The sequence below is a fragment of the Neoarius graeffei genome, chromosome 7 (genome assembly GCF_027579695.1).
Source record: "Neoarius graeffei isolate fNeoGra1 chromosome 7, fNeoGra1.pri, whole genome shotgun sequence".
NCBI classification, from domain to species: Eukaryota; Metazoa; Chordata; class Actinopteri; order Siluriformes; family Ariidae; genus Neoarius; species Neoarius graeffei.
Genome location: NC_083575.1, coordinates 90,010,696 through 90,033,276, shown reverse-complemented (window position 1 = coordinate 90,033,276; position 22,581 = coordinate 90,010,696). Strand labels below are relative to the sequence as shown.

The following is a 22,581-nucleotide window of genomic DNA, read 5'->3' as shown; positions in this document are numbered from 1 at the left end:
CCTACTGTTTTAATTTTCGTACCCTCCGGATACACTGCCATAATTTTCTATGCAATTTCCGCCTTGTGTTAGGGGGGGAAAAAAAAAAAAAAGATGTTTGACTGAGTGTGTGTATAAAATAACAGTAATCAGACTCCTGGAACATTCTCTCAGGACCACTGACCCAAGCAGAAAATATAATTTCATATTTATTTATTTATTTATTTATTTATTTTTATTTATTTCTGGGCCTCGTAGAGAATGCTAAAATACTGAAATGTGGACTGGAAAAGAAGACTGAACCGAAATGTTTATGGAATAATCAGTGTGATGAAGCACAGGTACTGTTATCGCTCCAAAGTGGATTGCTTTCCAAGAAGAGCACGTCCTATTAAAGTGTTTTATTCCTATTATATCGCAGCAATTTCCCAATGCAACTAACAATTACACCATGGCGATATCATAATTTTTTTTTTTTTTATAATTCCCTTAGCAGCCTGTCTTTTTTCTCTCTTGAAGAGGAGCATTTAAAAAAAAAAAAAAAGAAACAGCTTGTTATGTTACCCTGCAAACTGAAGACTTGCTGGAAATACAAAGCACCGACACTGGAGACTCCTTCCATTAATGTTAAATAAACGTCTCTTCGCAGAAAACGTCAGCATAATCAATGATTGTATGCTGTGAATGAACTGTTACTATAGAAACGATACGAATTTGAACAAGTGAGTTAATATAAACCTGGGATTTGCAGACGCACTACTGTTAGCGCTGCTGTTCGGAAAAGAAAAAAAAAAATCCAACACGTTCTGACCAATCAGAATCGAGAACTGAACAGACTTATGAAGGGCCACAGACAAACTAGAGCGACGGCTACAATTATCGACACTTTTTCAGATTTACCAATAAAAAACAATTTTACAAAGATGAGTTTCAGTTACAGCAGTTATCGGTTAAGTAATCAACCGGAAGCCTCGCCTCGCCTCGCCCTTTGATCTTGTTGTCTGATGACGCAACTCGTTACCTGAGATGGATTTTTTTTCAGCACGATCAGTAATTTTTCGGAAAACCCGGACGTTATCATCGCAGGTAAGCGTGGTGGAAAGATCATGGACATGTTTTTACTGATCAAATTCACCGATATTTCATGATCTCCTCGTCGAAACCTACTTTGTTTCTGACGCTTTCATTTGACAGCCGCCATTTTGTATCTAAACACGCTTTTGAGAGTCACATGAGGTGTCGATAATAGTGATCACTTTCACCGGTGTCCACCATTATCAACACGCTGTGGAATTAAGGGACATTTACAGCTCGTAAATCGATCTTTGTGTAACATTGTTGAAGTAGATGAAATACTTTAATAAAATAAGTGTTGTGATTTACTGTATATTTTTTTTCTGATTCATAACAGAATGGAATGTTTATAGAGTATTTGGAATCCGATTGGAATAAATAGAATTAGACCAGAATTAAATTCCTAACATATAAAAAAATGACATGCTTGAAATATTCTTTTTTTTTGCAGTTTGTTTTAAATATCTACCACGTATTACAATATGACAGAAGACATTTTATATTATATATTTACAGTAGACATTTTATATAACAGTTTGAGGAATGACCCGCGACCTTTGACCTGGAGTTTCATGCGGTTACAATTTCAATTGGACCCACATTTATCGGTAAACTACAAAACTAGAAATTAATACAAACAACAACGAATGATTAACAAAACGTGATCTACGAAAATACTTAAAGTGGAACAAAAAGATTTTCTGACGCAGGTTAAACATTATCAGTTCATTTGTTTACAAACATTAGAATTACCTCCTCGTTTCCGTAAGCACCGACATCCATATATTTATATAAAAGATATTTTGTACTAAATATAAATCTATGTCAAACAAATTGTAAATAAAAACTATGTTTTGTTAACTTAAGCCCACATACCAATTATTATTTCTTTTTAAAATAAATAATCATCTGGATGTTGATAATTGTGAAACGGTGTCGATAACTGTGGACAAAGGTGCTGATAATTGTGGAACGGTGTCACTAGGGTGGTCCCGAAATGTATGGGAAAATTTTTTTTTACCAAAACATTCCGACCACCCTGCCATTTTTTTGCATAGGCTAAAAGAAGGCAACAAGCAAAATTTCAGAAAAATTGGTTAATATTTAGAGGTGCCACACGAGGTTGCAAATCGGGTTAAGCCATTAACATTAGTTGGTGCGTAGACTGTTGCAGAGAAGATCTCAAACCCCCAAAAAGTCACAGTTCTAGAGGGAATATGCCACTTCTATGAAAAAGAAGAGGCAGGAAGAGTTTATAGACTGATAGAAGGTTAACTTTCATGCACTAAGGGGTTCTTAAACAATGAGCACTGATCGTAATATGCTGATGAAGTTGTGAATGTTTTTCTTTCTATGTTTTTCAGATGGCTAGCAACAGTAATACAAGTAGTACCGGTGGTGCAAAGCACAAAACCAGAAAGGACAATTATGTTTGGTTAATTGGTCCCACTTCCAAGGAACTGTCTGGGAGAAAGCTTCCTTCTGCTAGGGAAGTCCTTAGGTGGTGTTTACATTAGACCGTATCCGTATCATTTTCGTCGCGGATGCGCTGTCCGTGCACATTCAAACGCCGGAAAACGACTCCACAGGCGGAACAGTTTGAATCCGCCAGGGCCCACGTATTCAACCCAGTACGTATCTGATCCGGTGCTGTGTAAACATTGAGGAACGAGGATACGCAGTGCTGAGCTCTAGCTGACGTCGTCATTGGACGACGTCACTGTGACATCCACCTTCCTGATTCGCTGGCGTCGGTCATGCCACCTTGGTCATGTGAATGAGCAATACAGGAAGTGTGTTGAGGAAGTCATTAAGTGAATGAGCAATACAGGAAGTGTCTTGGTTACCGTAGCACTAAATAGTCTTGTTGTAATCGCAAAAAACGGCCATTCTGCGAGGTGAAGAGTGTACCGAACACTGTTAGATCCTTCTAGCGTAAACACGAAGGCCATACACGGTGTAAAAAAGGCGTCATTGTAGTACCAGTACCGCCGATAACAGACTGGCGTGCTTCATTTTTTACAACGACGTCCTTCCACTTGCAAGTGGTGAGTGACTTGCGCATGCCCGATATGCACTGGGATCATGTGACGTGCCGTCTAATTAGTCATGTGATTAGCGTATCCGTGTATTGGCGTTGCTGTGTGCACGGGGAACGGTTTTGTTGCGGGCACAGAAATTTTGTGTGTGTACGCGAATCGTTTTAAAAACGTTAATCTGATGATCCGCTGATTCGAAATAATGTAAACAGGGCCTTAGTGTGTTCTTTTATCTCCACAAGATACCATAATACCGAAGGGTTTAGAAAATCACAGACAAGTAATAGCTATTGTTACTTTGAACACAGGAAGTTATATTACTGTATTGTTTGTATTAATATGAAACCGTTAACAAGCCACATTATTGGGGGCCAAGCAGCGTAGCTGCGAAGGCCCCCATAGTGTTTCTACTGTTTCTTATTATTATTCAACGTTCTTCCGCCTCTGCAAGTCTATGGCAGCCCATAGAACCGTCTGGTAAAAAGTTGTGAAATTTTGCACACTGATTCTAGACAGTCTCAACATTACTCTCAGCAAATTTCAGGCCTCTCCTTTAAAAGCTTTAGCGCCACCAACAGGTCAAAGTTGCAGGTACATTTCTGCTTGTAACTTTTGAACCGTTGCTCCGATTTTCAAAAACTTGGTATCCCTGGAATCCTTGGGCCAAGACGAATCCAACTGACCCCATGACGTCATTTTCCGCCCATATAGTTTTCCCGCCATTTTGAATTTTGTCAAAATCAGTTAAAACGCATCAACTCCCGCAATTTTTAAACAATTTTTCCAAGACTTGGTTGATAGCATAAGTGGACCAAGCCGCATAAAAGTTATGCTCTGTGTTTTCAATTTCTCAAGCGTTTGGCCGTGGCAGCCAATCAAATTTGGCTGCGCAGACGCGAAACAGGAAGTGTGCTCATATCTCTGCCACCCTTTGGCATATCTTAACGAAACTTGGTGGCATGATGCCCCACCCCTCCACAAACGCCCACAAAAAAATTGGAATAAATTTGCCACTAGGGGGCGCTATAACTAGGAAAAATGACTTTTGGCTCATATCTCATGATGCGTTTTGGCTAGAAACAAAATTCCACTATGTCAGGAATCCTTGGCTCAAGACGAATCCATCGCACCCTATGACGTCATATTCTGCCTTGAGGATTTTCCGCCATTTTGAATTTTGTTAAAATCAATGAAATTCTATGGCAACGCATAGAACCGTCTGACTAGAGGTTTTTAAACTTGGCACTCTGATTCTAGGCTGCCTCAAGGATCTTGTGACCAAATTTCAACTCAGCACCTCAAACTCTCTAGCGCCACCAACACGTCAAAGTTGGAAGTACATTTCTGCTTGTTACTTTTGAACCGTACGTCCGATCGTCAAAATCTTAGTATCTCTGGAGTCCTTCGGTCAAGTCGAATCCAAATCGCCCTATCTCGTCATATTCCACCTGGTAGATTTTCCGCCATTTTGAATTTTGTGAAAATCAATTAAAACGCATCAACTCCCTCAATTTTTGACCAATTTTTCCCAGACTTGGTTGATAGCATAAGTGGACCAAGCCACACAAAAGTTATGCTCAGTGTTTTGAAATTTAAAACTATTTGGCCGCAGCAGCCAATGAAACACGTCTGCAAAGATGCCAAACAGGAAGTGAGCTGATATCTCGGCAGCCTTCAAAGGAATGTTTTCAAATTTTTCACACAGATTCTAGTCTATCGCAGGACTCACCACAAAAAAATCCAGATCCCCAGCTCAAACCCTCTAGCGCCACCAACAGGTCAAAATTTGAGGTACATTTCTGCTTGTAACTTTTGAACCGTACACCCGATTGTCAAAAACTTGGTATCTCTAGAATCCTTGGGCCAAGAGGATTCCAACACACCCTATGACGTAATGTACACCAGAATAGAATCTCCACCATTTTGGATTTTGTGAAAATCAATAAAATGCTTCTCCTTCTGCAAATTTAGTCGGATTTTCGCAAAAAGTGGTCTGCGCCCACATTCTAGACAGTCTCATGATTGCCTTCAAGAAATTTTAGGTCCCCACCCCCAATCCTCTAGCGCCACCAGCAGGTGAAAGTTTCAAGTACATTTCTGCTTGTAACTTTTGAACTGTACGTCTGATTTTCAAAAACTTGGTATCACTGGAATCCTTCGGCCATGGCGAATCCAACGCACCCTATGACGTCATTTGCCGCAGGATATTTTTCCCGCCATTTTGAATTTTGTGAAAATCAATTAAAATGCTTCTCCTCCCTCAATTTTTGACCAATTTTTCCCAGACTTGGTGCATAGGATAAGTGGACCAAGCCGCACAAAAGTTATGCTCAGTGTTTTGAATTTCGCAAGCGTTTTGCCATGGCAGCCAATCAAATTTGGCTGCACTGATGCGTAACAGGAAGTGTGGTCATATCTTGGCCGGCCTTTGGCGTACCTTAACGAAACTTGGTAGAATTATGCCACACCACTCCAAAAAGGTCCAGAAAACATTTGGAACAAATTGGCTGCTAGGGGGCGCTATAACTAGGGAAAACGTCTTTTGGCTCATATCTCATGATGCTTTTTGGGTAGAAACAACATTCCACTATTTCTGGAATCCGTGGGTCAAGCCGAATCCATTGCACCCTATGAAGTCATATTCTGCCTTGAGGATTTTCCACCATTTTGAATTTCGTGAAAATCAATTAAAATGCTTCTCCTCCCTCAATTTTTGACCAATTTCTCCCAAACTTGGTACATAGCAACTTTGGACTAAGCTGCACAAGGGCATTACCTGGCCCAAGTGCATTCTGCTGGCCTGACGACTAGGCTCATATTCTGCTTGGCCCCCACATTGCTGCTTGCAGCTATATTTTTATATTGTGTCTTGAGTGAAAACTTTAATGGCTTTGTGGCACCTCTAAACATTGTTCAATCTTAACCAAATTTCACACAATAACTTCTTTTAGGCAATGTAAAAAAAGGTAAGGTGGTCGTAACAAAATCCTAAAAAAAAAAATTTGGGACCACCCTAGGTGTCACATGATCTGATACGCTGATACGTAATCTGGAATCAAATCTTTTTTTTTTCCCAGTGGAAGTTTGAGTAATTATTCATGCACAGTTCATGTATTGAAAGTGTTTTCTACCGTTGTAACGGCCAAAAGATCGTTAAGGTGTCGATAATTGTAGCTGCCGCTCTAGTTTCAAAATGTTGGAATGTACAGTAGGCTGCGCACTGAAGTTTGATGATGTCCTGTCGTCGTTACTGAATGACTATAAAAACCCAGTCAAAATAAAGTTCTAGATTACGGTTCTATTTAGTGTAAACCATCATCAAATACCGTCACCCAGAAAGCAATTTGTTGATCAAATGAGAGCAGATTGGTGCAAATCCATTATTTAAATCACCTGCTTTCATATTCTGATGTCTAAAATTGGTAGGGAGTCATGAAAAATAAATGTGCTGCCTGTTATCATAAGCTTTATCACCAACAGATGGTGTGTATTGTTAAAAGTCTGACATAACGGACTTTGTGTGATGAAGATGTGATGTGATGTGATGTGATGGTGGAACCCAGAACAGTTGAGCTGAAGTGTCCGTATACCAAGAGACTCAACACCCTGGATACACTCCAGAGGGAAAACTATTACATCACACTGTCTAATCTCACAGATCAATCTGCTTAATACACTGACTTATGACTCCATTATACTCCGAACACTGTAAAGCTATAAACTATTCTGGAAGGTTCTTATTGATTAATCAGGCTTGTTGATGGCCTTTATCTGCTAACATGGCACTCTGAACTCGGGAAATATTTCTTCTCACTTTGTGTGAGGTATCAGATCAGAGCAATGTCTCCTTAACCCAAACAGTAAAAACCTACTGAAGGGATGCAGATACGTCACACTGGGGTGGCACTGCTATAGGTGAGAGAAAGTGAGAGAGAGAGAGTGCAAGCAAGCGCGGTGTATGGATGAAAATCTGTCCTTATGCCCAACTGTACCTACGAGCCCTGCAGAAATCTGCAATATTACTGCGGTCTCGGTTTCTGTGCCGCTTTCTCCTTTCATTCATTTATTTAATCTCTGATCTAACTGCTGAAAATGAGATGGGTAGGACAGTTTATAAATTGGATGGATGGATGGATGGCTGGGTGAATGGATGGATGGATTGGTTGGATCAACTAAAGAACTGATGTACAGATGGATGGATGAGTGAGTGGATGGAGAGACTAAGGGATCAATGGACAGACACATGGATGTATTGAATGATGGATGGAGTAATGGAAGGATTGACAGACATGGACAGATGGACGTGTGGGTGGGGAGATGAATGGATGGATGGATGGATGGATGGATGGATGGATGGATGAGAGAGGATGGACTAACTAAACAATGGATGGATGGATGAGTGGGTAAGTGAGAGGATGGATGGATGGATGGATGGATGGATGGATGGATGGATGGATGGATGGATGGAAGAGGATGGATGGGTGCATGGATGAATGGATGGATGGGTGGGTGAGAGAAGAGGGATGGATGGATGGATGGATGGATGGATGGATGGATGGATGAGAGAGGATGGATGGATGGATGAATGGATGAGTGGGTAAGTGAGAGGATGGGTGGATATATGGCTGGATGGATGGATGAGTGGGTGAGTGAGAGGATGGATGGATGGGTGCATGGATGAATGGATGGATGGGTGAGAGAAAAGGGATGGGTGGATGGATGGATGCTTGGATGGATGAGTGAGAGGATGGATGGATGGGTGAATGGATGGGTGGATAGATGGATGGATGGATGAGTGGGCGAGTGAGAGGATGGATGGATGGGTGGATGGGTAAGAGAGGATGGATGGGAGGATAGATGAGTGGGTGAGTGAGTGGATGGATGGATGGATGAATGAAAGAGGATGGATGGATGGATGGACGGACTAACTAAACAATGAATGGATGGATGAGTGGGTAGATGAGTAGGCAAGTGAGAGGATGGATAGATGGACAGATGGATGAGAGAGGACAGATGGATGGACTAACTAACCAATGTATGGTGAGTGAGAGGATGGATGGATGGATGGAGATTCTGATACTGAAGAATGGATGGATTTATAGACAGACAGACAGACAGACAGACAGATTGATGGATGGACAGACACATGACATTGATTATAACTTGAAGCCAAGTGTAATTCATTGGTTTTGTGAACAGCAGGATAGAAAGTAACATGGATGGTTGGTTGGTTGGATGGATGGATGGATGGACTTTATTAGTCCCTAATGGGAAATGGGAAATGTGGGCAAACCTGTCATGAATGGTGACTCGAGGTTTACTGTAACTCTCTGGTTTTATCACCAGCCGTCACATGTTTATCAGTCAGGGACGTAATATCACTTCACTAACCATTTCACTTCACCTGTCGGTAGTGTATCTATAATTTACTGTTGCAAAAGACACCTGCAACATCAAACACACAGGATAATAAAACTCATAAAGATGGAGGAAACACGTTTAGCCTGAGGCATTACCTGTGTAGGCTGGATAATCGGGAAGAAGTGAATGAGTGTGTGTGGATTCCAGATGTGGAAGTGTAGTGGGCTTACCAACACGCATCTCGTCTCTCCTGACGCTCTCGTTATCGTGCCAGTCTCGCCTCCTCAAGCCGTCTGTCCAGCTGTAAACATGTCCATCGCTCAGTCCGAGCGCAAATCCCTGAAAAGAAGAAAGACCACAGAGTGGGTTACCGCATCGTTTCAGGCCTGCATCCGTGGAGGCTCGATTAGGTCACGTGATCTTTTACTCATTCTCATCTCATTATCTGTAGCCGCTTTATCCTGTCCTACAGGGTCGCAGGCGAGCTGGAGCCTATCCCAGCTGACTACGGGTGAAAGGCGGGGTACACCCTGGACAAGTCGCCAGGTCATCACAGGGCTGACACATAGACACAGACAACCATTCACACTCACATTCACACCTACGCTCAATTTAGAGTCACCAGTTAACCTAACCTGCATGTCTTTGGACTGTGGGGGAAACCGGTAGCCTGGCAAGCCAGACTAAATGTGAATATTTAGTCTGGCCTCGCTTGTAGACATTTCCGAAGCGGGTAGGAGGAACAACCCGTTGTCTTTCAAACTGTCTCTGTGCGTATAGGCCAACGCTCTGACCAATCAGCGCAACAGTGACTGTGACGTAGTCAGAGCGACAGAAAGCAGTGGGGGAGGCCTTGAAATAAATAATTTTTCAAAATGCGTATTAATTAATAAACAGGTTCTAGATATTAAGAAGTTTGGAGATAATGACCACAAGTTTGGAGTCTGTACCACATACTTAACATACACTCATTTTTTTTTCCAAGTGTTTTTCAAGGGTTTGCTTAAACTGTTTTTGAGAGTTTTTATTTAGTGGTGTTTGGTGAAATAATTTCCCTTAAATTTAAAATAACGGGAAAATAAGAAACAATCAAAAAGTAATGTTTCAAAGCTGTTTATTAATTCTTCGTACTGCACAAACTAGGCCATCCTTTTGGCTACGAGCGGAGCCAGCTGGTAGATCAGACTTTTGCCATAGCCGGTCGGCAAAACAGCGAAAACGTCCTTCTTGAAAAGGAATGAGCGGAGAGCCTCTTCCTGCTCATGTTTCAACCAAAACTCCAAGTCGAATTCTTCTAAAACTGATTCCAAAGCGGAGTCAAACGCGCGCTGTTCACTAGCCGTAGCCATCTTTCCTGTTGCGCTTTCTCCAGCGTCGCGCAGCCTTATCGTCACTCCTGCAAAAGCCCGCCCAAAGAATCCAAACAAAAACCTTGCGTTGTGATTGGCGGGCACGATTTGATGCCCGGGGTGTTTTTGTTTATATAGTATGCTGCGAGGCTAGACCCACTCGCTAGGCAAAAATATTTTTGGCCGCTAGGCCTAGTTTACTAGGCTAGGAAACCCACACAGACAACATGCAAACTCCGTATAGAAAGGCCCTCACCAGCCACGGGGCTCGAACCCAGAACCTTCTTGCTGTGAGGCGACAGCGCTAACCACTACACCACTGTGCCGCCCGTGATCTTTTACTGATTAGCAATATGAAGAATTCGGATAGATAGAAACGGAGTGAGAAGACAATGATAAGCACTTGATCCTTTATCAGAGAAGCTCAAGAAACATCTTTATGATTAATCTTAAGAATAAAATAATTTATCTCAGCTAATAGCTTGGAGAAAAAAAAAGAAAAAAAAAAACCAACCACAAAAAAACACCATTTTTCTTAAGATATGATACGTTTATGGCTGTGTGCATTTCATTATTATGAAATATGCCTGTAATCTCTTAAGTAATCGCACACACACACACACGCGCAAATGTCCCTTTGGTGCTTCACTCTTTTGAGGATTTTGTAACTTGGTGATTTGCCACAAACTAATTTATATTTTCTTCCTCTCATTTATCTGCTTCAGGTGTTTATATTAGTCAAGCACTAAAACACAGAGCTGCTTCCAGTCGACGCTAAAATCAAGCGTATGATGTCGGAGAGGACGTTTACAAATGTACCCGCGTTACTCTGAAACATCACGCGTGATAAAAACGTCTATTTGTGCAAAACAGAGATAAGAGCAGGAAAGTGCAGCGGCAGGAAGTCGAACAGCTCCAGTCTGACTGGACCGTTTCCATTTTCAGAATTTGACCTGCTACCTCGTATTTGTCTTGCCTGAGGTCAGCGGTTTCTTCATATCTCTCCATTTCAGCGAGTAATGTGAGAAACACAGCGTGCTCGAGGAAATTTAAATAACCCCAGACCTTGATGTGAAATAATTTCTTCTTTGATGGCTGAAAGGTAATGCCATTCTTCGAGAGCACAATTTCAGGCCTTGACTTTATTTATTTCTGCTCTTCTGCTATTCCGCAATTTTCCCCCACAACTCAAGGATTTGACACCCAGAGGAGAAGCAGCACTGTACATATCCAGCTCATAAAGAGAAGGTCACGCAGAGGCAAAAGCAGCTCGAAATATTTCATTACCTGCCCTCCTGGGCATTGCTGTTAACTATGAGGATTGAATTTCTCTAAAGGAGGAGTGTCCTAGACGGCCTTCTCTCACCGCCTCCTGCATACGCCAGTGCGAAGAAGACTTAGTCACTTTATTAGGAATACCTGTGACCTTTCATGCTCACTCATGCAACGATCCAATCAGCCAGTCATGTAGCAGCAGCACAACACATCAAACAAGTGTTGCCAGGCAAAACAAACCTCGCCCGGTAGCACTTATGATGAATATGAAGGAAGATATCGCGGAAAAAAAAAAAAAAAAAGGTACTCGATGGGGGGCGGCACGGTGGTGTAGTGGTTAGCGCTGTCGCCTCACAGCAAGAAGGTCCGGGTTCGAGCCCCGTGGCCGGTGAGGGCCTTTCTGTGCGGAGTTTGCATGTTCTCCCCGTGTCCGCGTGGGTTTCCTCCGGGTGCTCCGGTTTCCCCCACAGTCCAAAGACATGCAGGTTAGGTTAACTGGTGACTCTAAATTGAGCGTAGGTGTGAATGTGAGTGTGAATGGTTGTCTGTGTCTATGTGTCAGCCCTGTGATGACCTGGCGACTTGTCCAGGGTGTACCCCGCCTTTCTCCCATAGTCAGCTGGGATAGGCTCCAGCTCGCCTGCGACCCTGTAGAACAGGACAAAGCGGCTAGAGATAATGAGATGAGATGAGGTACTCGATGGGTCCATGTGGCTACTGCTTAGAAATAAAATAGTTTTCTGATCCCCTGTCCATACAGTAAATATAGATTAGATTCACGTGTTACAGTAGCAAGAAAAATGTTAAACAGATAACAAAAAATTAGACAAACGAAAAATTAAAAAGATTGACATAATAATTGCATCGATGAGAGATGGCAGAGGTAGTAGTGGTGAAGTAGTGCAAATTAAACGACAAACAGGTTACTGGTGCTACGTTACAAGTTGTGGGTGTTATACAGTCTGACAGCAGCCGGTATGAATGACCTGCGGTATCTCTCCTTCTTACACCGTGGGTGTAGCAGTCTACTACTAAACGAGCTGCTTAAAGCCCCCACAGCCTCATGTAGGGGGTGAGAGGGGTTATCCATGATTGAGGTCAGCTTGGCTAACATCCTCCTCTCACCCACCACCTCAATGGAGTCCAGAGGACAGTCCAAGACTGAGCCAGCCCTTCTGAGCCAGCCTTTCTTCCTGTCCCTCTCTGAACTTCCACAGCCCCAGCAGACCACAGCGTAGAAAATCGCTGATGCCACCACAGAGTCATAAAAAGTCCTAAGCAGTGTCCTGCACACACCAAAAGACCTCGGTCTTCTCAACAGGTGGAGACGACTTTGGCCCTTCTTGGACAGGACATCTGTGTTGGTAGTCCAGTCCAGTTTACCCAGGTATTTGTACTCCTCCACCATCTCGATGTCCAAACCCTGGATGTTCACTGGTGCGATTTGAGGAGCCGTCCTGTCTTGCTGGCGTTGATGCGCAGATGGTTCAGTTCGCACCAGGCGACAAAGCTGTTGATGACCTCTCTGTACTCCAGATGGTCCCCAACGATGGCTGTATCATCTGAGAACTTCTGGAGGTGGCAGCTGTCCGTGCTGTAGCTGAAGTCAGATGTGTAAAGTGAAAAAAGGAAAGGAGAGAGCACTGTACCCTGTGGAGCCCCCGTGCTGCAGACTACCACATCAGACACACAGTCGCGGAGCCTCACATACTGCGGCCTGTTAATGAGGTAGTCGATGATCCATGCAGCCAGGTGGCAGTCGACACCAGCTCCCTCCAGCTTCCCCCTAAGCAGTGATGGCTGGAGTGTGTTGAAAGCACTGGAGAAGTCAAAGAACATGACTCTCACAGTGCTCCCAGTGCCCTCCAGGTGTAAAAGTGACCGGTGCAGCAGGTAAATAACAGCGTCATCCACACATTTACTCTATGAGGCACAAAAAATGAAGCATAATCCAAAAATAAACAATTTAAAAATCACAGAAGTAAAATATATGAAGTGTGTGTACTTTATATTATTCTACTCTTACCTCTTAGGGTAGTATCTCACTGGGCTGCGACAGCGTGTGTATGTCAGCCTCGGTTTGGAGGTTTCAGTTTTGAAAACGGTAAAGCCAATATCTCACTGGGCTGCGACAGCTTGCGACAAATTGCAAACGTCTTTCGTGACAGAGTTTCAAAAGTGTCTTGAAACATTCATGGGGCTTCTCAATTTCCTCGCATGAGTTGCAAAGTGTCGCTCCTTCGTCGCTGAAATTTTGAGCATGTTCGAAAAATTTGTGCGACAAAATTTCTCTCAAAATAGCCGCAAACGCATCGCTGGTGTCGCAAAGCCGTCGCGAACCCTTCTCAAGTCAGTTTCCGTGAGGCTTCCTCTACTTCCCTGCCTGCCAAGGGAAAGCCGGGCTGCAACAGCCTGCGACGAGCTGGAGACACAACAATTGCGGTAAAATATGTGAATATCAGTTTGGTATGATTCCAAGTGAAAATTGTCGCTAATTCGCATATTTTATCGCAATTGTTGCGTCTCCAACTAGTCGCAGGCTGTCGCGGCCTGGCTTTCCCTCGGCAGGCAGGGAAGTACTGTAGAGGAAGCCTCACGGAAACTGACTTGAGAAGGGTTCGCGACGGCTTTGCGACACCAGCGACGCGTTTGCGGCTATTTTGAGAGAAATTTTGTCGCACAAAATTTTTGAACATGTTTAAAATTTCAGCGATGAAGGAGCGACACTTTGCGACTCATGTGAGGAAATTGAGAAGCTCCACGAATGTTTCAAGACGCTTTTGAAACTCTCTCGCGAATGACGTTCGCAATTTGTCGCAACCTGTCGCAGCCCAGTCAGATACTGGCTTTACCGTTTTCGAAACTGAAACCTCCGAACTGAGGCTGACATACACACGCTGTCGCAGCCCAGTGAGATACTACCCTAAGAGGTAAGAGTAGAATAATATAAAGTACACACACTTCATATACATTTAGGTCCATAAATATTTGGACAGAGACAACATTTTTCTAATTTTGGTTCTATACATTACCACAATGAATTTTGAACAACACAATTCAGATGCAGTTGAAGTTCAGACTTTCAGCTTTAATTCAGTGGGTTGAATAAAATGATTGCATAAAAATGTGAGGAACTAAAGCATTTTTTAAAACACAATCCCTTCATTTCAGGGGCTCAAAAGTAATTGGACAAATTAAATAATTGTAATTAAAATGTTCATTTCTAATACTTGGTTGAAAACCCTTTGTTGGCAATGACTGCCTGAAGTCTTGAACTCGTGGACATCAGCAGACGCTGTGTTTCCTCCTTTTTAATGCTCTGCCAGGCCTTTACTGCACCGGTTTTCAGTTGCTGTTTGTTTGTGGGCCTTTCTGTCTGAAGTTTAGTCTTTAACAAGTGAAATGCTGCTCAATTGGGTTGAGATCAGGTGACTGACTTGGCCATTCAAGAATATTCCACTTCTTTGCTTTAATAAACTCCTGGGTTGCTTTGGCTTTATGTTTTGGGTCATTGTCCATCTGTATTATGAAACGCCGACCAATCAGTTTGGCTGCATTTGGCTGGATTTGAGCACACAGTATGTCTCTGAATACCTCAGCATTCATCCGGCTGCTTCTGTCCTGTGTCACATCATCAATAAACACTAGTGACCCAGTGCCACTGGCAGCCATGCATGCCCAAGCCATCACACTGCCTCCGCCGTGCTTTACAGATGATGTGGTATGCTTTGGATCATGAGCTGTACCACGCCTTCGCCATACTTTTTTCTTTCCATCATTCTGGTAGAGGTTGATCTTGGTTTCATCTGTCCAAAGAATGCTCTTCCAGAACTGTGCTGGCTTTTTTAGATGTTTTTTAGCAAAGTCCAATCTAGCCTTTTTATTCTTGAGGCTTATGAGTGGCTTGCACCGTGCAGTGAACCCTCTGTATTTACTTTCATGCAGTCTTCTCTTTATGGTAGATTTAGATATTGATACGCCTACCTCCTGGAGAGTGTTGTTCACTGGGTTGGCTGTTGTGAAGGGGTTTCTCTTCACCATGGAAATTATTCTGCGATCATCCACCACTGTTGTCGTCTGTGGGCGTCCAGGTCTTTTTGCATTGATGAGTTCACCAGTGCTTTCTTTCTTTCTCAGGATGTACCAAACTGTAGATTTTGCCACTCCTAATATTGTAGCAATTTCTCGGATGGGTTTTGTCTGTTTTCGCAGCTTAAGGATGGCTTGTTTCACCTGCATGGAGAGCTCCTTTGACCACATGTTTTTTTCACAGCAAAAGCTTCCAAATGCAAGCACCACACCTCAAATCAACTCCAGGCCTTTTATCTGCTTAATTGAGAATGACATAACGAAGGAATTGCCCACACCTGCCCATGAAATAGCCTTTGAGTCAATTGTCCAATTGCTTTTGGTCCCTTTAAAAACAGGGTGGCACATGTTAAGGAGCTGAAACTCCTAAACCCTTCATCCAATTTTAACGTGGATACCCTCAAATGAAAGCTGAAAGTCTGGACTTTAGGTCCATGTCCATTATATAACTATAACCTGAATATGTTTCAGTAAACAGGTAAAAAAACAAAATTTGTGTCAGTGTCCAAATATATATGGACCTAACTGTATTTTACTTCTGTGATTTTTAAATTGTTCATTTTTGGATTACGCTTCATTTTTTTGTGCCTCATAGAGTAAATATATATGCTATATGTGTGGATGACGCTGTCATCTACCTGCTGCACCGGTCACTTTTGCACATGGAGGGCACTGGGAGCACTGTGAGAGTCATGTTCTTTGACTCTCACAGTCAAAGAAAAACAAAACAAAACAAAAAAGAGGCATCTAATAAGTAACTCAGCTAAGCAACTCTTTACAACCGCGGTGAGCAGAAAAGCACCTCAGAATGCACGATATTTCAAACCTTGAAGTGGATGCGCTGATTTCTTTCATCGCCCAGACACTCACTGAACTCAACTCATTGGATGGTGGTGTTTTTTGTTTGTTTGTCTGTGTGTGTGTGTGCTCACTGGACATGTTCTGTACTCTGAGATGCTTTTTCTTTTTTTAAAGATATATTTTTGGGCTTTTTTTCACCTTTATTATTGGATAGGACAGTGCAGAGACAGGAAATGAGCAGGAGAGAGAGAGATGGGGAGGGACCGGCAAACGACCCCGGGCCGGAACCGAACCCGGGTCCACGGCACCCCATCCACCCGAGCCACGACGCCCCCCTGAGATGCTTTTTCAGTTCACCCTGGATGTAAAGAGTGGCTATTTGAGGAGTAACTGTACACTTCCTGCCAGCTTGAAGCAGTACGTACGTACGTACCGACCGACCGTCCGACCGATTGATTCTGTGAAACACTGTTGTGTGTAAACATCCCAGGAGATTTGCAGTTTCTGAAAACATTCAAACCAGCCTGTCTGGCATCAACAACAAAGTCACAAAGATCACTTTTTTTTATTTTTATTTTTTGCTGCATTCTGTTTGACGTGAACTGAAGCTCTTGACCTGTATCTGCGTAATATTATGCACTCCGCTGTTGCCCCATGATTGGTTTACTGGAATTGAATGACGATGCTGATGTGTACACTACCGTTCAAAAGTTTGGGGTCACCCAGACGATTTTGTGTTTTCCATGAAAAGTCACACTTTTATTTCCCACCATAAGTTGTAAAATGAATAGAAAATATAGTCGAGACATTTTTCTGGCCATTTTGAGCATTTAATCGACCCCACAAATGTGATGCTCCAGAAACTCAATCTGCTCAAAGGAAGGTCAGTTTTATAGCTTCTCTAAAGAGCTCAACTGTTTTCAGCTGTGCTAACATGATTGTACAAGGGTTTTCTAATCCTCCATTAGCCTTCTGAGGCAATGAGCAAACACATTGTACCATTAGAACACTGGAGTGAGAGTTGCTGGAAATGGGCCTCTATACACCTATGGAGATATTGCACCAAAAACCAGACATTTGCAGCTAGAATAGTCATTTACCACATTAGCAATGTATAGAGTGGATTTCTGATTAGTTTAAAGTGATCTTCATTGAAAAGAACAGTGCTTTTCTTTCAAAAATAAGGACATTTCAAAGGGACCCCAAACTTTTGAACGGTAGTGTACAGTATGTGTCCCTAATAAAGTGGCCAGTGAGTGTGTACGAAAACAATGCAGACTAACTACACCCGACATTTCCGGTCAACTCCAGCGTTCATCGCTCCATCACTGCTCTAAAGCCTTACGACGGGGCTGGGTTTTGTTCTTCTTCACAAATACAGTCTCCGCTTGTAAACAGCGTGCCGGAGAACAAAAAGGAAATGCGACTAAGGCTACGTTCACACTGCAGGCTGAAGTGACTCAAATCTGATCTTTTCGCCCATATGTGACCTGTATCCGATCTTTTATTGACAATATGAACGACACAGATCCGATTTTTTCAAATCCGACCCAGGCCGTTTGGATATGTGGTCCTAATTCCGATTCCTATCCGCTCTTTCCATATGCGACTTCAGTCTGAACCGCCAGGTCGCATTCATCCGACTCACACGTCATCAACAAGCCACAAACGTCACTATTCTGCGCTGAAGTAGGCGGCGGGTCTCTCAAAAAAAGTTACAACAACATGGCGCATAATCACGGGCACAGATAGAGGGTGGGACTCGTCCCACCCAGATTTAAATTCACCTCGCTCGGTCCCCCCCACTTATAGGGAGGAAAAAACGTCTACGCTGTCTTTCTTTGCATAAGGCAAACCTCACGGAAAAATCAAAAGACTAATTACCGTTCGGTTTATTGAGGTGCACAGCAGTGTATACATAGTTGCAACAACTCACATAAAACAAAACAAAGACTGATATTCGGTTGGTTGAGCTGCGCAGACTGCACAGGTTGCGAGCTCGAGCTTGGTTGCTATGGTAACCCACAACAAGTTTGACAGGCATATCGGAGTTGGGGTTGGTTTGCTGGCAGCTTTGTCCCTCCCAGTTCAAAAAACGTATCTGCGCCCCTGCGCATGACATCAATGCGAGGGACGCTTCGGGCTGTGAAGGTTCTGAATCTTCTCAATGGAAGGACGCAGAGGTTAGGGAGCTGATTTCCATTTGGGGGGATGCAGCTATTCAAGCTAGATTGGATGGGTCATACCGCAACCGGGCGGTTTTACTTCCGTAAACACTGGCCATGCTCACTGCGTGTGACGTCGTCGTATCCTGCAATGCGCATGCGGAACACTTTTAGGTCGCTTTTTGTTCATACTGAGGATCACATACAAGTCGCATATATTTGTTAATGTGAACGACCTCACAAAAAAATCGGATTTCACAAAAAAATCGGAATTGAGCATTAAGCCTTGCAGTGTGAACGTAGCGTAAGAGAAAACTAATTCTACAGTCCACTGCTAGCTGTTTACTAAAACATCACGTTTCCGCTTCTTACTCTAGCGGCCCGATTCGGCCTTGAACAAATTTTGCTCTTCATTTTCATTCAGTCCGTGCTGCAATCTTTGGCTTTCTGATTCGGCCTCGAGCATCTCAAACTTCCTGGCAAACGGAGTTTATATTTAAAACCAGAGCACGTTAATTGCCTGAAAATCCAGTGTTGTCTTGTTTTTCGATGGTCTGTAAAGTGCTGCCAGTCTAACAGTGGACGGTGAAGAACGACAATTTCATGTGGCACAAACAGCTTTGAGTGCCTGTGCTCTACTGGCTTGATAAAGCAAGACAATATCTAACAAGTACTTCACAAAAGCGCACTGTCTTGCTTCCAAAAAACAGCACTTCACATCTCTATTAACACTCGGGGGAAAAAAAAATAAGCCAATTAACACGTGAACCTTTTCTGTATCGGTAAACAATCACTGGCGTAAATATAAATCGCTGAAATAAATATAAAATGTAGTATTAATTTTATTCATTAAAGGTCAGACATTTTATCTCTTGAAAGCTACACTTCATGTTATGAAACAAGTTAGTACCTGCCATTGTAACGCTTAATTTATTTTTTTTCTTGTTCTGGACTACCCCGACTCGATGACGTATGAAAGCAATTTCTGAGTCTGAGACCAGTCCAGATGTGAATATTTAGTCTGGCCTCGCTCGTAGACATTTCCGAAGGGGGTGGGAGGAACAACCCGCTGTCTTTCAAACTGTCTCTGTGCGTATGGACCCTTTTCACGTGACGTCACGACAAACGCGGCCGCCATTTTGGACATGTACTACCAGTAGTTTACCACAGCCAACATTGAGGAACGGCAGCAAAGAAAGTGTTTATTTTCAGCAAGACTTCCATCATGCCACTATATTGTTGTGCGCCTGGATGTAGTAACCATCAACAAACAAGGCAAGGGTTATCATTTTATCGGATCCCGGTAGATGCTGACCGACGGAGAAGATGGATAGCGGCATACCAACGCTTCTGTAGTGACCACTTTGTTGGAGGTAAGACGAATAAAATTAGCCAGAAAAGGCATTACATTGCTGTTAACATTCCATTCTAGTTTACTGTATGTAATTATCAGGGATGCAAACAGCGCGCCTTTTGGCGGATGGCGCCTTTTTCACGGCTGAATCGCGCAGATCTGAATTTTTTTTTGTAGGGGGGGCGTTGCTGCGCACATTTGTGCAGCCTGAGCGGCAGGACTGCGCAAATGTGCGCAGCTTCCCGATTTAAACTGTTGTTTCCTCATCCTTGTACTTCCTGTTTCATGGACTGTAACGGATTTGCTTATTTAGTAATTTTAATACAGAATTTACTTTGAAATTATAATCAGACACTCCAACGCCCCCCCTAAAAATAAATTCGGATCTGCGCGATTCAGCCGTGAAAAGGCGCCATCCGCCAAAAGGCACGCTGTTTGCATCCCTGAATTATGACCTGGCAGCTATTTACACCGGATCCAGTGTAAATAGCTGCCGGAGCCAACGTCCGAGGTTCCGGAGCGCGCTAGCTCGCGGCCGGCCGGACGTTGGCTCCGGCAAGCTCGGACGTTGGCTCCGGCAGCTATTTACACTGGATCTGGTGTAAATAGCTGCCAGATCATAATTACAGTAAACTAGTAAATACAGTTTTCTGCATCTCGCTCCTTTTTCTTTTATGTTTGTCGCCTTCCTCGCATTCAAACCGATTCGAGACGAAGTCCACTACATGTCCAAAATGGCGGTCGCGTTTACGAAGGTCACGTGACTGAAAAGGGTCTATAGGCCAACGCTCTGACCAATCAGCGCAACAGTGACTGTGACGTAGTCAGAGCGACAGAAAGCAGTGGGGGAGGCCTTGAAATAAATAATTTTTCAAAATGTGTATTAATTAATAAACAGGTTCTAGATATTAAGAAGTTTGGAGATAATGACCGCAAGTTTGGAGTCTGTACCACATACTTAACTCTTATTTTTTTTCAAGTGTTTAAAAAAGGTTTGCTTAAACTGTTTTTGAATTTTTATTTTTATTTAGTGGTGTTTGGTGAAATAATTTCCCTTAAATTTAAAATAACGGGAAAATAAGAAACAATCAAAAAGTAATGTTTCAAAGCTGTTTATTAATTCTTCGTACTGCACAAACTAGCCCCATCCTTTTGGCTACGAGCGGAGCCAGCTGGTAGATCAGACTTTTGCCATAACCGGTCGGCAAAACAGCGAAAACGTCCTTCTTGAAAAGGACTGAGCGGAGAGCCTCTTCCTGCTCATGTTTCAGCGAAAACTCCAAGTCTAATTCTTCTAAAACTGATTCCAAAGCGGAGTCAAACGCGCGCTGTTCACTAGCCGTAGCCATCTTTCCTGCTGTGCTTTCTCCAGCGTCGCGCAGCTTTGTCATCACTCTTGCAAAAGCCCGCCCAAAGAATCCAAACAAAAACCTTGCGTTGTGATTGGCGGGCACGATTTGATGCCCGGGGTGTTTTGCTGATATGGTGCGAGGCTAGACCCACTCGTAGGCAAAAATATTTTTGGCCGCTAGGCGGGTGGGTCTAGTTTACTAGGCTACTTGAGAATGGTGGTTTGAGGCTCGTGGAAGCTGTTGGGTCTCTGAGCGACATACCGAGTGACACGATTGGTGCAAATTGTGACATTATTTCAAGTTTTGTGAGGGGGAGATTTGTGATGGGTTTCTGTAGTCATTAAAGGAAATGAAAGACCTTACCCATATATAAAACTAGGACTTTATAGGACCGGACTGCTGTAAATTGCTCACCTTTGTGCTGTGAGTCTTTGCTTCTTAAAAAAAAATTAAAGTAAAATAAACGCACATCTCGTATCAGCTTGCCAGTGCTGCAGTCGAGTCACTAAACCTCGAGTCCGAATCCAGTCTCGAGTCCTCAGTGTTCAAGTCCAAGTTGTTAAAGAAAATTTCGAGTCAAGTCCGAGTCGAGTCCACGACTGATCTTAGTCAAGTCCGAGAACAAGACTCCAACTGACGGTGGCTGTTGCTGCCTTTGTATGAAAGCGTCTCTGCTACTGTGTTGGACTAACGCTACTGCTCGACTGCCCCATTTTAGTTAACAGGTTACAGATAAAAAGCTTGTTCACTGCTCAGCAAGCCCCGCCCACTATCAACAGGGCAAATAACATAAGAGACGGTTAACACTGGCAAGTTCATCACTCAGCAAGCAAGCCCCGCCCACAATCAACAGAGCAATGAACATAGCGTGTCACTTCCTTCTCTGGGTGCCCTGACTGCAAATTTTGTTTGGCCCGCATCTGTCATGGACCATCCTTAAAATCCAGCCCGGATGCACATGCCGGATCCGGGCCAACATAGGTATGCACAACGGCCCAAACCCGGGCCTCATCATTCAGCCCAGATGTGGCAGCCGGGTATGAAACGGACGCAAAATGCATCCGTGCCAGATCTGGGCCTATGGCAGATGCAAAGTCCCTCCCACACCAGGATCTGGTCTTCTCCTGTCCCAATACTACCCAGCTCTTTGAGGCGTATGAGTGTAGCACCAATCTCCATTTCTCTAGCCCTCAGCCTTTCACCTATTATATAGCTAGGGTTACAGTGGGGGGCCAGTCCTCCGGTAACTGCAAGAGTTTGACTTGCTACTTGCATTGCAGCGTGCCTCGCCATTTTTATGATGGTCTTTGGTATGACCTGACTGCAAATAGAACTCGCAATCGATAGGTGGACGCATAACCACTAGGCCAACTTGCAGGCTAAAGAAGCGGGCGGCCTATGTTTATTTATTTCCACAATAAACACTGTCTAACATCGAAAGTAAAAAACGTCAAAGTCCTTCCTGCACCATACATGGCGTGTTTGGCAGCGTCGATCTCCATTTCGTAGCCCTCGGCCTCTCGCCTATATTACATACCTAGGGTTACAGTGGGGGGCTAGTCCTCTGGTAACCGCAAAAGTTCGACTCCCCACTCGCATCTGTATTGCAGCATGCCTTGCCAGATGGCAGGAGGCATTGTTTTTATGATGGTCTTTGGTATGACCCGACCGTGAGTAGAATGCACGATCTCCCGATCAAGAGGCAGACATGCTAACCACTAGGCCACTCGCTGGTAAGTGCAC

The 22,581-nt window shown here is 43.5% G+C and overlaps 1 protein-coding gene across 1 annotated transcript in view; it reads right to left on the bottom strand.

Annotated features, from left to right (window-relative positions):
- The window catches only part of galntl6 (polypeptide N-acetylgalactosaminyltransferase like 6), an 836,827-nt gene that overhangs the window by 643,934 nt on the left and 170,312 nt on the right, over window positions 1–22,581 (bottom strand). The window contains exon 2 of the mRNA XM_060926560.1: window positions 8,684–8,792. Coding sequence (XP_060782543.1) covers window positions 8,684–8,792 — 109 coding nt within the window. The remainder of the gene's footprint in view (window positions 1–8,683; window positions 8,793–22,581) is intronic.